This window comes from Triturus cristatus, chromosome 10 (assembly GCF_964204655.1).
Source record: "Triturus cristatus chromosome 10, aTriCri1.1, whole genome shotgun sequence".
Taxonomy (NCBI): Eukaryota; Metazoa; Chordata; class Amphibia; order Caudata; family Salamandridae; genus Triturus; species Triturus cristatus.
In genome coordinates this window covers 595260955-595277577 of record NC_140593.1, presented here as the reverse complement: position 1 = coordinate 595277577, position 16623 = coordinate 595260955, and the positions used below count along the sequence as shown (strand labels likewise).

General features: G+C 42.2%; 1 protein-coding gene across 3 annotated transcripts in view; it reads right to left on the bottom strand.

Annotated features, from left to right (window-relative positions):
• SHISA9 (shisa family member 9) overlaps positions 1 to 16623 on the bottom strand; it is a 1213953-nt gene that overhangs the window by 1035271 nt on the left and 162059 nt on the right. For all 3 annotated transcript variants that reach the window (XM_085632113.1, XM_085632111.1, XM_085632112.1), the window contains exon 2: positions 12490 to 12617. In XM_085632113.1, the coding sequence (XP_085488239.1) occupies positions 12490 to 12617 (128 nt within the window). The remainder of the gene's footprint in view (positions 1 to 12489; positions 12618 to 16623) is intronic.

Sequence of the window (16623 nt, the reverse complement as noted above, 5' to 3'; positions counted from 1 at the left end):
ACAACAGAAATGTTTTCTAGTTGAAATCTCATGAACATTTGACTCACCCCAAGAATACATAGAGATATTCCACAATTGAAAGTGGATGTGTCGCGGGTCGTCATTTAATTGTTTTGATTGGCCAGTCTAGGGTTCCATGTGCGGTTGATTGAGGAGGGAGCATTATGTAAAAGTGGATGTGTCATTTGATTGTTTTGATTGGCCAGTCTATGGTTCCATGTGCATGTGATTGAGGGGCAGCATTATGTAAATGGTTTGCGACAGAGTGCACCTTTAGGTGAGGCAGGCACAGAGAAAGTGCCCCCTGTTGCAGATGATGCGCTGTCCCTGGGCACCTGCCCTGGGGGAGCACCTTAGTGAAAGCCAGAGGGCTTTCTAAAGTAAGTGCTCCATTTACGACAGTGTTAATAGCACTTGGCCTGGTCCACAAATGGGGGACAGAGATTCCCCAAAGGCAGGCGCAGTGAGTGACTGCAACTGCTTGCATTAGAATGTCAGGTGGTCCACGGAACCCCATTACTTCCTTGCATTGATCACCCTCTGAGGCATACTGACAGAGTGCCAATGCTTCCTAGCACACAGTTAGTGCACCTTGTGACAGCCTTTTTGCCTTTGCATTCCCTTTTGAAAAATCAAAGTGCTCAGAGGGTGCAGAAAGGGGGCGTACATGACTATAGTACCCAGATGCACATTAGGTAATATGACCCCTGTTCTATGCAGGCACCCATATCTTTGATTGGACAAAAAATGTATTGGTGTTATAATTGCATGCGGGTTTCTGAGTCTAATATGGGTTCTTCTGCCTCCTATATGGTCCAACTACACCCATTGCTTCTCTACCGAATCATTTTGATGTTATGTTATGTTAAGTTATGTGTATTTTTAAAGTGCACTGTCAACAGTGAGGGTGTCCTGGCACTGCACAGCTGTGTGTGCCTTACCCTGCATATGGTAGGTTGGTTAAATGAAAAGCCAGGTCTTCGGCTTCTTGTGGAATTCAAGAAGAGAAGAGGATGCTCTGATCTGGAGTTGGAGGCCGTTCCATGCATCAGGAGCAATGTAAGAGAATGTCCATCCTCCTGATCTGGTTCTGTATGTGCAAGAGAAGATTGCAAGTAGGAGCCCTGTGGAGCTGAGGCATCTGGGCGGTTTGTGGAAGTCAGTGTGAATGTTCAGATAGGAGGGGCCTAAGTTATGTAGTGCCGTGAATGTGTGTGAGGAGTTTGAAATCAGCACATTTGTGTTTAGGGAGCAAGTGAAGCTTACTAAGGTGTTGTGTGATGTGAGTTCTGTGTGCGAGGTTGAGGATGAGTCTGACTGCTGAGGTCTGGATGGTTTGTAGTCTTCTAATAGGTTGCTTGTTGATCGCGCCGTGGTGTTCCCGTAGTCCAATTTGCTGGTGACTAGGGTGTGAGGGACAGTTTTTCTAGTATTCCTTGAGAGACATTTGAAGAGCTTCCTCAGCATCTCCAGGGTGTGGAAGCAGGATTGTCGGTGAATCTATAGTTAATTTTATTAAGAACTTTAAATTTGATGATGTGTTTAATTGATAAAACACTCTACTCCATCATATTCACTCTTTTTGACTCAAGCTCAAAAACACACTTTTCTAGTCTCAGTGACAATTTTGCAGCAAAGGAAAGCAACCAAATCGGAGGGCTACTCCAACACTAATGAGTCTCACCGGTGCAACAACACGCAATACAAATTCACACATTGTACAATGGTAAAATGTTCCTATTCTTTTTTTACAAGCCCATGAATGCTAAAGCTTCTAGGGTGCAGACAATTACAGCACATACAATTTCTGGTCCTGATGGAGGTGGTTTAAATGTAAAACAATTTGCATAACCTCATTTGTAAGACAGGTGCCGCTGACGTGTTAGCATAATGTGGGGTATCTGCTGTGATTGTTGCACGATTAAACAAAACACACTCCCTAAAATAGGCTGGTATTTTTGCTCACACTGGCTACTAATTAAAAACATGGGCTAATTAACTACAGTGAGCAGTTTTCAGCAGTAACATGGCAGTGAGGAGCTTAAGAGACTTATGCAGGGTTTCCCTCCAAGCTACATCTTTGTCGTAGTGCCTGCTGAGGACTGGCAAATTATTTTATACACCATATATGTTTGTGCTTTTTTTTTTTTTTTAGCATACTTACAATATATCCCTGTGCCACAAAATCAACTATTCTATAAGAACCTTTAAGCAGCAAAATATTATTGTTACTCTCTGAGGCATGTGAGTTGTTATATTTCAAGATTTATTTGAGGGGAATGTATATATTTTAACAGCATTGAACTGGAAACATGTTACATTTTTGTAACACGTACATTAGTCCCAAGGCGATGCTATTTTCCAATTCCCGCAAGAATTTTAAGAGGAAGAACACTGGAAATGAGTTGTTTTTTTTAATTCTGAAGGTTTAAAAATAACAATAATCGTAGGTGTGCTCATATAAAATACTTTGCATAATGTGAATCATCCCAAGGTGTTGATAAAAGGTGTTATCATTGTCCAACGCAATGATACTAATTTTATATACCATGGGAATATGAAAAATAAAATGAACCTTATTAAATGTAACCCTGTGATGCCAGGTAACAACTCACATCTCTACAGTGTGTGCACCAGTCCACTAAGCTACCTCACCAGCATAGGGCCCTCCTCTTTGCAGAAAGTCCTTAAATGTTAATTCCAAAGGAATGTCCTGAATCATACCTGCTTTGGCTGTCATACTCCAATGTGGACAAAAGAACAGCACTCATGTGGCTCTCTTTTGCAATCAGGTTGTACTGAACATAATGGGTTATTGTTATTTATAGTTATTGTCATGTTTTAATGATGTAGGTTTTAAAACTCATAAAAATAGACATATGTTGCAAAGTCATCCTGTGCCCTGGGCACCCCCCAACATTTTGCTGACTGATGCTGGTGGTAACTGACTCTGTCTGACTCTGGGCTCTGTCTAACCAGGCCCAGGGCCAGTGCTATGCTGAAAGAAACACATTTGAATACAGTTAAAACACCTATAGGGTACACAATGGTATGGTGGGGTACCCCTGTGATTGGCATGACCTACCCTATAAGCCCCTAGTATATAATAGGGCAGGGGGATTGAAACTACCTAGAAGTCCCCAGTACCCTTGGGCATGGCTGTTTAGAGGCCAGCAGCTGTTGCACTTGCATGTGTGCACTGCTTAAGCCTGTGGTCAGTTTAAAAGCAGCCTTGAAGTAAACTGTGCCCAAACTCGACTTTGGTGTTTGGGGCACTTAAAAATGGATAACCTACAATGTTTTGGCATATTAAGGACCCCCAGGGTTTTCCCCGAGATATCCCAGTGGTGGGGGGTCAGATATGTTTAAGGTACACCCTTATAAAATGAGTTTTTATATCCCTGGGTAAAGTTAAATTTCACATTTCACTCCCCACATTTTGGTAAAGTGCTGCTCAAATTCGACTTGGATGCTAGGAGCACTGGGGAAGAAGTATCTGCAATTTTTCTACAGATTCAGGAACCCTAAAGTCTCCCCTAGTTGCACATGGGGTGGGGTCCCTGTAGATATAAGGCAAGTACTTATAAAATATGTTTTTGTAAGTCCTGGTGCTGAAAGAATGGCCCAAGTCATTTTTCCTATTGCAAATCCCCAGTCACATAGGTTAACATGGTAGAAAATTATTGATTAATAACTCTTGATAGGAGAGGGATATAAAGGCCATACAAAGACTTCCCAGAATGGTATTAACAAATCCAACAATATCATATTGTTGAATTTCTCCTAAAGTGTACATACAAGAAGTTATAAGACTTTCTTGTGTGAAAGTCCAAATCCAGCCTTCCAGTGGTCTGCCCTGATTGGTCAGAGTTAAGTGAATTAGCCAGGCTGCCTTGAAGAGGTGATAAAGAGCCCCTGGGGTTAACGAGCTCTGCTGGGAGGGCAGTGTGCTGTTCCATAGGAATTCCTGGCCAGTGGGAGCAGTTGTAAACCATGGTCTTCAAAGGCAGAGGGATGGCCACAGTGTCAGTTTCCACTTTGCACTTTTGACTCCCACCAGACCTAGGATTAGGGATGTATTTGCAGATGGTAGGGGGAGAGCCTATGGAAATAAGCCATCCTAGGGGGTGTGTTTAGCCAGTTCTTACCTCCTTGCTGGAAAATCAGCTATTATGGATTTGGAAGATTTGATGCACTCTGGGACAAAATAATGCCACACTCTACAGGATGCGGTCATAACTTTGATGAGTTACCCTGCTCCCATTGGTCAGAAGTGACCTCCTGCATGACCCAGAGAACTTAGAATAAGTATCTGAGAGGGGCAGAGCCCTCCAGATCTGCTGCTTGAAACTTACTGAAGCAAGAAGGGCCCTGTTGAGAAGTTTTGCTGTGCAAAGATTTCTAAGGCCTGATCTCTGAAAACTGCACCATCTGAAAACTACAGCCCTGTGGATTATCTTGCTGAAAAAGAACAAAAGAGTGGACTCCCTGAAAGCTACAGGTTAAAATAGCTCAACTGGAACATCACCAACTAAATCTACACCTTGGAGACCTATCAGTGGATTTGTAAGGGTTTTGTACTAATGGATGGTGGGAACTGACGTCCTCAACTTTCAAGGACCATCTTGGAGCTTCCAGACCCTTGGAGTAAGTTTGAGACACTTTTGAACCCCTTGAGGAACTTCAGGAAGAAGTTCAAGAAGTTTGGAGAACTTTGGAGCAACTTTGAAAAAAAACTACATAGAGGGACCGACTCAACCTTCAGAGATTGACCGGGACTTGAGAAAATCTGAAGCCAGCGAACTCTCACCGGATCCGGCTACATGAGGAGCATCAAGAGACCCCCCAAGAAAAAACTCCAGAAAAGTTTCTAAGTCCGCTTGTAGAAAAGGTGACCAGGAGCAACCGTGAGAGCCAAGCCGCCTGCCTTCCATCGCGTGTCGGCCTGGATTCCTGGGTTGTTCCGCTGAAGCAATCTTGAAATATTTTCTAAGTCCGCTCCAGGGAAGTTGACCGGGACCTCGTTACAAGTCAAGCCGGCAAACCCTCACCGGATCCGGACTGGCTGGGAGCTTTGAGACCCTCGGGAAGAAAAACTCCAGAAAAGTTTCTAAGTGTGAAGGTAGAAACTGAGACCGGGACATGCTGGGAGCTGTAGCCGCTCAGGGCTCTATCGCGCCGTGCCTGAAACTTTGACTTTGCCCCGGTCTATCGCGAGAAGGTATCACAATATGGTGCTATAATCTTCTGCTATATTTTATTAAATCTTTGAAAATTCATATCTCCGGTTCCCTACATTGGAGTTTTGTCGTTTTGGTGTCATTTTAAAGATCAAATTTTTTCCTATTTATATAAATTGGTGTTGGATTTTTTTTATGTGTTGTGACTTAATTATTTACTGAAATGGTGTTTTTAAATGCTTTACAGACCTGTCTTTGAAGTTAAGCCTGTCTGCTCGCAGCCACGTTACCAAGGGTTGAGCATAGGAATAATTTTCTAAGACCTATGCTGAGTCCTATTATGTGTTAGTGGCCCTATTGCCAGTGGCAGACCTACATTTGCCCCTACCAATAACTCACTTTCCAGCAACATAAAAATGCAAGAAGTCACACATATAACATTAAAAGCTCTTTCACATACAGGCAAAAATTGATAGATATCCTCAAATTACAGATCTCTCGCTGAAAATCATTAAAACTTTAGACACATCCCTAAGATTTAATCTCCATCTATGCAAAACTCTTGACGCACAAGGTGAGCCAGTATTAGCTTCAGATCTTACAAAACCTGCAATGGAATCCTCCAATGCAGCCGTATCATGTTCAAGGGCATTCCAGTGTTTTCCCTCTTCCGACCTCTATTGGAAGTACTGAGCTCGAATTTGAGGAGATATCATCATTTAATAGCAAACAGGGCATCACCACACTTGTTGTACAGCCTGCTAGGTCATCTACCAGTCATAACAGCAATGCCAGCTTCACATGCAGTCAGTTGTTGTTTGAAACCAGGTTTAGACTCCTATTGATATATTTATGGCTCCAGACAGATGGGCCCTTTTTGTGTACTCCCTGATCATATGTGGCCTTCTTCTTGGTCTCATTGGATCTGCTATAGTGCTCCATGCATTCCTAATGCAGTAGATTCTGCTAACGGCCTGATCACAGTGTCCATTCCAGTAATTACTCTTTACGCCAATTGTCAGTTTCTTCAGTATATCCCCCATGCTGTATTCCTCTATTGCTCCTTCTACCGTATCATGCTAAGCTTTCCTTATGCATACATTTGCATCTTCGGTCCTTTATCTTCCTGTTGCCTCTTTCACATGCGTGTGTGTAACGCGAATCAATATTCAATTTTTCCATGGTTATCTGACTTACTGAGGTGAAGTATGTCAGTTTGTTGTTCCCTGGTGAATATTGCCATATAAATTAGCATTATAATTATTTTCAACATTAATAAGAGATATGTCCTTGTCAACGACCATCTGTCATGCTACCAATAACCCTGAAACGAAGATAGATGTGACTCTAATTCCTGCATGATCAATGTTTCAATCAATATGATATCCATTAGATCTCTAGCTGAAATGCACTGTGCAATAATTGTATTACCCAAGAATAATAAGTCATCATCAGATATTACAAATTGCTATGACAAATTTCTAACTAGAATACATGAATTCCTCTGCTGAAACCAATCTGACAGTCCTCAAGCAAAATTGGATATGCTTTTGTATAAGTGCTTGCTGCACAAGACTGCAATGAAAGCAAAAATACAGTGTTAAGTCACTATAACAATACATGTTACCCTAATGGCACCCTAGGTCCAGCAAAGTGAGATTACATTGTAAAGCAAAGAGAAAATATGACAATATCAAAGTAGAAATTGTGGACCTACACTTAATGTACACATCATAAACAACAAAATAACAGAGGAAATCAGAAGAACGGTGTATGTGGCTCACCCGAGCGGACACTTCCTGCAACTCACTGCCCCTAGGCCATTTTATATCACGCTTGACTAAACCCCTCAGTTTCACACGTGCACCCATTAATAAAAATATTTAAAAAATTATCTGAGCTAGCCTTCCTAGAAATGTCACATAAGACATTGCCAGCAGTGCCTCACAGTATTGTTATTGTGTCACTCTGATTTGGTCCAAGTCTTTGACACCTCAGCATGTAGACCTCCATTCCAGTGGTGTAGCAATGCGAGGCAGTCGGTCCACGCCGGGCGGCAAGAGTTTTGGGGGCAGTGGCCTCCCCCTGCTCTTACCTTCAGCCACCACAGGTGCTAAACACAGGGGCTGCCACGGGCGGCCTAGCTATGCCACTGCTCAATTCTACCACTGAAAGCCTCTTCTCTATGAAGTTTTGTCTGGTTTGTCTGCACCTTTATGATCCCATTCACTAGCTCTGCAACTTTATTCAATCATTAATAACATAACTGAAGGGTGGCAACATTCCTCAAGAAATATGCAGAAATGGTTCCACAGACCTACCAGGATCCGATTCAGAAAAGGCTTTGCCATGTATCCTTGCAATTCACCTGGCTTACCTCTAGAATTGAGGAATGAGCTAGGAGTACAGGGGAAGTCACAGCTATGTCTAGAAAACTCTTTCTGAATCGGCCCTCACTGTCTAAAGTCACTCCAAAAATTTTTACACACTTTCTCTCAAACTGTTTATTTGTTGACATTGTTAGGAACTATGAAGATTTGAGCGTTTTTGTTTTTTATATAAGTTTTATTCAGGCATCTTCATAATACACAACATAAATCATTATGCAGAAGAACACACTTTACTCAATCAAATTTCAGGAAGTAATATTAGAATCATTTGTTTTACAAAAGCTAGTGTAAACAGACCTTTCTGCATCTGTCCACCCACAGAACACACCCGAACAATTAGATTTATCAGTTCAGCAAATATCCATACATTGTGTTGTTCCTGCTTCTTCAAGCAAGTCTCTCAGTGTATGTCTTGTGCTTAGCCCTTAAGGGTAAGAGAAGGAAACATTTACAGAATCCTGAATTTGCCTTTGTGGAGCCAACCTGGCCTGGGTGTTGTGGGATACTTGTCATAGCAGATATGAACGCATCTGCTCCCCCATCATCTTGCAGGTCATGCAAAAAAGTTTGTCCTCTCTAGCTCTTACAAAGAAGTGGTTAAATAATTCATCCTGCTCAGGTTTCTTACTTATTTTGCAGCACTTTTGTGTATTGGTGGAATTTGCAAAGGGGGAGCATTAATCTTCCACTGTCCTCAAGTCTTACTAAAGTGATTGGTGCTCCCAACTCCAACCTTCCAATTTCTTTGATATATCAATTCATCTCCTTCTATATTTTCATTGGTTTACTTTAACCTTAAGATGAGATTGGGTTTTGAATTACTTTGTAGATTTCAACCTCTTAAATCTAACCACATCATGTTTCAGTAGTTATTTCTCTGAAACTGATTATTTTTGACAAAACATTCAAGGTGCACATCTTTGTTATGTTTTCCTGTGCAATACCTTTGGAATGTATCAGCGTTGGGAGGTTTTACAGCTGAACACATGGAAACCACATTTATTTTCTCAATTTCTAAAACACTCTGGACCTGATTCACAAAGGGCCTTAGCAATGTTGGCGGAGTGGCCACAATTGTGGGGGAGTGTCTGCACTCAGGTCACAATCTCCGCAATGAGAATTCTCGTCAGCAGGAGACACCCCCACGACTGCGGGGTCTCCGACACGAGTGCAGAGGCCCTTTGTGAATGAGGCCCAAATATTTCCAATACATTTTTCAAAATGTGCAGTCTTGATTGTATCTATCACTCTCTGTTGGTTTGTCTACCTCTTTTTAATCTGCTTCCTTATAATATAACTTAATGGTGTTTGTCAGTGGTCAAATTACTATAATGGGAGCTCCTGGTGTCTGGGATTAGTTAGTCTTAAGCAACCTTAAAGGCTGGAAAAGTTTTCATGCACCTTTAATGATATTGTGTTAAAAACATTTTTAAATAACAATGTAGATCAGAACTTCATTCCAAACTTTATTCTATGAAAAGGATGATGTTAGGATATCACTATAGGAAACACATTTGCTATGTTGGCGTTATTTACTTAACAATGCCCTACTAAAGTGTTGCACTTTTAACACTAATATCTAAGCATTTAAGACAACTAGAAGATGACAAATCTGTATAAAATATTATACATAAACATTTATACTTTTAAAAGGGTGACGGCTAGGAATTTCATACCCTCTAGTTCTACAAAGGCTAAGGCTAGACAAGATGAACTATCATTCTAGAATGCCCTGAGTAACCAATGCCTAAAAAGCCTCTTTTTGTTTTCTTTTTGTATCTGCTGCTCAGCATAGATGGATAGTTCCATTGTATCCCTTTCTCTGGGCCTTATTAACTTCTATTGCGGAAAGCAACAACTTGCTGTAATAGTCTTTTACACCATCTTTTATTATGTTCTGCCTGAAGTAGCTTAGCATTCTGGAGATAACGAGGAAGGCAGAGTTTCTTTCAATCCTCCAGGCTATCAAGTGAAACAGTGGCTTTGGATATCATGCCCAAATGACTTGACTATCAGAGATTGTATAACCTTTGGCAAGGCTCTGATGTGTGACAGGTCTCGGATGCAAAGAAACAGAACACTGGATTATTTTGATCAAAAATATCCTAATATGCTTAGAGAGGTGATCATGTGGAACCACTTTAAAAATCTAACACAAAAACTTTTGTCTTTCCATATTTTATTTTCAGTTCCTTCATTTGGGCTTATTTTGGGCACAAAAAGACAAACTTTGAACAATAAAACTGCACAGAATGTGTCAGTGCTTAGCAGGGTCAAGTGAATAAAAAACACCTTCATGCTGATATATTGTGAAATAGGCATAAACATGTAAACCTTTAACATTGTTGTCCTCAGTTGTTTTCTTGGCAGAGACACAAAGGTCCAATTAAGGTGTTGCTCATATGAGTTGGAACAAATATAGATCATTTGATTATTGTAACTATATCGATGTGCTCTGTTGCTTTGTGCCTTAGCAAACCAGAACATCAATATCCCTTCAGAGCTAAAGTAGCTCATGGGCAGGAAGTATTCACAAAGAATTACCTACTTAAAAAGAAATTGGAGCTAGCATTGGAACTAAAGTATCCCATGCAGTAAATGGCTATCCTAAAATGCTCTTTCTGTTTAAAATCTATTTAACCCCTTCGCCGCGGCAGGAATTACGCCGCGGCGCTGGGGGGGTTTGGGGGCATGTGCGGTGGTGCTGTGCTCGTGACGGAACCACTCCGTCACGAGCCGCGGTTGAGCTGTGCTCATGACGGAGTGGTTCCGTCACGTGTCCGCCCACTGCGCTAATCGCCCGCACAGGCGGGGAATTAGCGCCGCGTGGGCGGAGCGGCCGCCAACGGAGTGGTTCCGTCATGAGCACGGAAAGGGTTAAGATACATTCGGTAACATTACAAAACAAATGAATCATCTTGTCCCATTTTTCCACATTTCAGTCAATAGCATAGTTGTACATTTTCAGCTTTTTGTTATTCGTGCTGCTCTCAACATACATTTACAAGGATTGTATCTCTTTCCTACCCTGGGGTTCTTTGCCTTTTTCCTCAACGATGAAATGTCTTGTTCCATAGTCAGCCGCGGCCCGTGCAGGTAAGAGCGGTGGGGCCCAATGGGGGGGAATTTTCGACGGCCAATGATGAGAAAAAATTAAATAAAAAATGAATTTTTCTTCGTCATCGTCTGTCGAAATCTCCCCCACCGGGCCCCACCGCTCCTACCTGCATGGGCCGTGGCTGCCTATAGGTATGTTTATTCCAAAATAAACTGGTGCAAAACTATGGTGCCAATACTTATTACGCTTCTAACATTCTGAGTGTCGTTCTTCTCCCATGCAAAGAACCTTGGGGTTTAACCCAATAGCAACCTGAGCAGTCCACAAAAGCAAGGGGGGACATATAAATTGAGAAAGTCCTTCACCACTCTTGATGCTGATGTCCATGCTTCCATCCTCACCTTCTCCTTCAGATCTGCATAGGACTGTTATTACCCTCTGTAAGCTGGCCTACCTGGATGGTAACTGGACAGACCTTAGAGTTTACAATACCCTTATACCACACTCAATTTAAAGAACAAAGACTGCGTCTCCCCTGACCTAGAAAAACCTCACTTTCCTTTCATCCTAACAAGAACTAAATCATCACTCTGTACTATACATATTGTCCAACTCCATGGTGAACCTTGAGATTCACTCTAGATAGCTATGACCAGCCACTCACAACTTCTTCACCACATCTGAATCCAGCTATGCAGGCATGGAAGACACAAGTACTGGGCCCTGTACTGAGAAACACACTCCTGTCGGACATAAAAAAAAGTATTCCAATATAAAGACTTGCATGAGTCCACCAAGGGCCTTGATTCACCAAAATGCTGCAGGTAGTTTGAGTGGCATCATGTACCCATTGACCCCCTAATACCACCACAGCGTTCACGCATTATCTCAAATGTTGCAAGCAATGTCCTTATATTTGCTTCTCAGATGCTAACGGAAGGGCTAGTAGAAGAAGCTAGAGCAAGTTATTGTCTTCATGACCCCGGAGCCGGGGTGGTAAGGGATGTTCCAGAGGGCAGGCCAGGACAGAGACTGCCACCAATGGCAACCACTAACTGGTCTCCATACCAAGCACCATCACAAAGGTAGCTGGATCCACTTGATCACTGACCATTGAACTTTGCCGGTCCAGGCTGACCCATATACAATCCTGACCTAATGCATGGAGGCTAAACCTGCCAGGAAAGCAGTGTTGCTGCCTGTCCTAACAGCATCCGCCTCGCCACCTCCTCCGGCTGCAAGAGTACCTAGCCTCTGTCTGCTAAATCACCTTAAGAATATCACCTTCACGGTGCTCCCGCGATAAAGGATATAAATGGTGCCTAAAGGAGGAATCAACATAACAGGAGGTGTGGTCTAACAGCCAGAGCTGACAACTAGGAAACCAAGTTCGAATCCCAATCTCTGCTCAACACCCAGTGTGATTCTGGGCAAAATAATCTCCATTTCATCTCCCTGTGCCAAAGAAAACAATGTGCAATGTAATCAGGGTAAAGTGCTGCATTTTCGTTCTATTAAACACAGCATAAACTCTTGATTATCCAATTACAACTTCTTCAAACAATGCCCAACACGTTGCTATGTTTGCCCTGCCATTTCACATAAATATGTAGTCTGCACTTAGAAATAAATGACTAGACCTCACAATAGTCTAAACGTGGCACATGGAGGGAGCAGTCATTGCATACCAAATCCAAGGTTGCTAAATATCCATATGTCACCTTAATTGGTGCCACATCAAAGAATCACTGATTGACATGGGCACCTGGGCTGAGGTTTGCTTACACTCTTCGTGTACACACCAGCTTGCAGTTTACAGTAAATTCCTGCCACAAACGCCATGTTATAGCGTAAAACTTACGCAGGTTGTTGGCGGGCGGCCTCGGCTGCATGTTCTCGTAGTGCTGCACGTGGACTGTGAGGCTGGCGTCTCTTTCCATGTGTTCTGCGTTGTAATGGTCCCCCTGTCGCATCACGTCAGCGAGAGCCCTGGGACAGAAGGAAAGCGTTATGCTCAATTAGATTGAACCAGATGCAGTATATCCATAAGCAGTCTCGCGCAAACAATATGATTTAACCCTATGGGGACAGGAGCATATTAGGACCTACACACTATCTTGCATGTGTGCATTTAATTGGGGGCTTGCCAGATTCATAATTGGATAATGTCTGAGGGAAATGACTGACTCACATTTTACAGGCTTTTTATTACATGATACCTATGTGCTGTTGCAGAAAAGGAATGGAATGCGCAGTCTCAGGTCTATTGTTATCAAATGCATTAATGTTTTCTTTTGAATAATTGAAAATGGCAACTATGGCTAAGGGGAAAGAACAATTAATACTAGTCCATAAATAAGGTAGTCTAGGTGCAACTGTCTGACGGCTTGTGGGGCTAGACTGCGAATATTTTGCTTCAGAGTTTAACAGTACGAGGGAAATGTAATTTGACTCATACGAAGCCTAAAAATATGCAAAAAGGAACACAAAACCCAGCAAAAATTGGAACATCTACCATGATGACACATCTAAACTGTCACTGACAGACAGACTACATTGTATTAAAGACGTATTTGATTTGATTCATACAGTAACACAGGCTTCAGCAGTGCTTAATTTATAAAAACAAATGAGCAGGGGCCGAAAAAATTTTTAGGCATGCGTTGGCATATACAAAGGCTGGCTGTTTTAGATTCCATCATTCTTTCTATAACCACACTGCACTTCCATTCTATTTATCTAATTCTTGCAGGTTCTTTTTCATATGTGCTTTCTCCCCTTGGCACTGTTTTCTTGTGATCACTCCTCCTTGGTTTTTTTTTGGGGGGGGGGGTCTCTCTCTCTCTCTCTCTCTCTCTCTCTCTCTCTCTCTCTCTCCCTCTCTCTCTCTCTCTCTCTCCTTCCCTCCCTCCCTCCCTCCCTCCTCTATGGGGGTTTAGGGCCCACAAGCAAATCAGTTGATGTAGACAATATTCAAAACACTATTTGTGATGTAATTCTTAAGGTTAGAAAGTGGACTAAAGTACATGCTAATAAACTCAGTGTGCAATCAATAAATAGTACTAGGAACTTATGGTTTGGAAGTTGGTAATTGTTAGTAATTGGCAGAGGTTTCCACCCTGTCCAAGAAGAGACCACAGTCCTAGTCAGGCTAAGCTTGATACACACTTTAAATTAACCTGCGCTCAACCTCCGGCTGCTTGGCACAGAGCAAGCAGGCTTAACTTATTCTAAAGTATTTCTACAAACACACAGTAACACAATAAAAACACCACAAAAACTCCACATAGGTTTAGAAAAAGAAAGAATATGTATCTGAGTAAAACAAGATCAACACAACAAAAATCCAATCAGTAGAAGTTGAATTTTTAAAGAATAAATGCAAAAATAGTGCTTAGAATTCAATAGCGGTCAGAAGTTTATTGAGGTCACAAGTTCAGGCCAAATTTCAGGCTGCCCTCGATGGAGGGCAGATCATCTACAAGACTCATGCAGGTCCCACTGAAAAAAAGTACATTGGATGGAGTAAGCGTCGATGTCGAGAGCATGATGCATCAGTTCCGATTCATGCAGTGGGTTCCCAATTCGTCATCGAGCTCCATAAAGATGAAGGCACTGCATCTTGGTCGAGCCATGCAGAGCATCATCTTTGGGCCACGCAAGCTGTGGAGCCTTTGTCATTCAACAGCCTCTGCATCGGTTTCTAAGGGTGATGGATTAGTTATGACTGGGAAAGTGGTGACGATGCACCCACTTCTGAGGCCAGGACTGGAGGGGCCACCTCAGGCAGGGGTAGGACTCACAGATGGCAGAGTCCAGTAGCACCAGCAGGAATGCAGGAAGTCTTTTGTATCGCTGAGATTTCAGGAAATAGGAAGCAAGCCAGCACGCCCTTGAAGTTACTCTGGGTTCAAGTGAGATGAGTCCAGTCCCTGTTCTCAGCAGGGCAGAGATCAGCAGGCAGGAGGGCAGCTCAGCAAAGCAGAGAAGCAGTTGCTAAGAACAGTCAATGCAAAGTGGCAATCCTTACAGCATAGTAATCTTTACTCAAGCAGAGTTCTTCCCAGGTCCAGTAGTTTAATGATTTGGTAGGGTCAGAGCACCAGTACTTGTACCCAAAAGTCCCTTTGATGTAGGGGTGACTTCAAATCAACTCTCTGAAGTGCACAATGTTCCCTTTAAACCCAGCCCTGTCTGGCAGGCTATCTGTGGGTGTGAAGTGGTGCTTTGTGAGTGGAAAGGGCACTACCTTTACCCCCTCCCATTCCTCCCTGTCCAAGAAGACCCATCAGAATGTAGATGAATGCAGATGAATACTCACAATGCAGATAAGCCTCACCTGCCTGTGTTTGTGACTGTCTAGAGGGGATGCACAAAGTATAGCTGTCACCCAGGCCACACCTGTGTTGGAGATAGGCTGCAGGCACACAGAGCAAAGGTAAGAGCAGATAAATGTCCACTTTCTTGAAAGTGCCAATTCTAAAATAGTAAAGTCAAATCCAACGTTACCACTAAGGAAGATTTATCATTACCATTCCAAAGATATGAAACATGATTTAGCTACTGCTTGATAATCTGAAATTAGAGCTTAAGTTTGTGTTAAGGAATTCCCAATACTAGCCTATGAGTAGGCCTCTCTATAGTGAAAAACAAATGTAGCTGTTTATCACCACCATGACGTGTGAAGCTGAAAAGTACATGTCCTACCTTTTAGTTGCACAGCACCCTGGCCATAGGACTACCTAGGGCCTACCTTAGGGGAGACCTACGTGTAATAAAAGGGGGGATTAAGGGTTGGCAAGTGGTTTTAAATGCCAAATCGAAGTGGCAGTAAACTGCACACCCATGCCCTGCAATGGCAGGCCTGAAACAGGTTTAAAAAGCTACTTGTTTGGGTGGCACAAGCAGTGCCGCAGGCCCAGTAGTAGCATTTAGATTACATGCCCTAGATATATGATATGCCACTTTACAAGAGACTTACAGGTAAACTAAACATGCCAATCAGTATACACCAATGTCACTATGTTTTAGGGGAGAAGCGCATGCACTTTAGCACTGGTTAGCAGTGGCAAAGTGCTCAGAGTCTTAAGGCCAACAAAAAGATACCAAAAAAGTGGAGATAAGAAGGCAAAAAGTTGAGGCAAAGACCACCCTATGAATGGCAGGTCTAACAGCAACCTACTCACAAGACCCGGATCTCCTTCAATTTGGGGCTGATTTATGGTTTGCCCTATTATATGCATTGTACAGTTTTATCTTTTATTGGTATTATACTAAATTGAAACTATACCCATTCCAAGGTGGTTTCTACACCGTGCCTGTAACAAACACTTCTAGGTAGATCTTCAATTTGTAAAGTGTGCTTCTACCAAGGAAATTATTTGGTCGTGGATTTACTTTTTGGAGATATGGAGATTGATTTAAATTATTTTTTTATATAAAACGTAATCATTAAATGCAACTGTAACTGAGAGTCAAATGCTCTATCCAGTGCTTTGATCCCATGAAAAGGGAATGCTTGAAAAGTGTTTATCAATTTCCTGTTCCCTTCTATTTCCTGTAAGACGATCAGCCAAGTTGGTAATAGTCCGGAAGGATATTAGGAGGAATTAAAGCTCTGCTTTAGTGGAAAATTACCTAATCAAGAGCTAACATGAATTTGCTAAACAGAACTATATAGGCGATTTTTCTATTCAAATAGTGAGAGTAAGTAAGCACTTCCATAATCCAAGTAATTAATCAAACAGTACATTTATAAAGCATTGCTTGTCACCTGTGAAGGTATCCAGACACTGGCAATGTAGTAAAACTGTTGAGGGGTGTAGCTTGATACAGAGCTGTACACAAGCCATGGATTTTGTCACATAGATAACAGTTACCAACTCCTGACACTAAGCAGGATCTTTCTACGTGAAAGTTGAGCATTTCAGGGCCCTGATATTGTTTTTGTTGGAATATTGTGACATTATCTAAGTTGAAGTGCTCAAGAAAGATA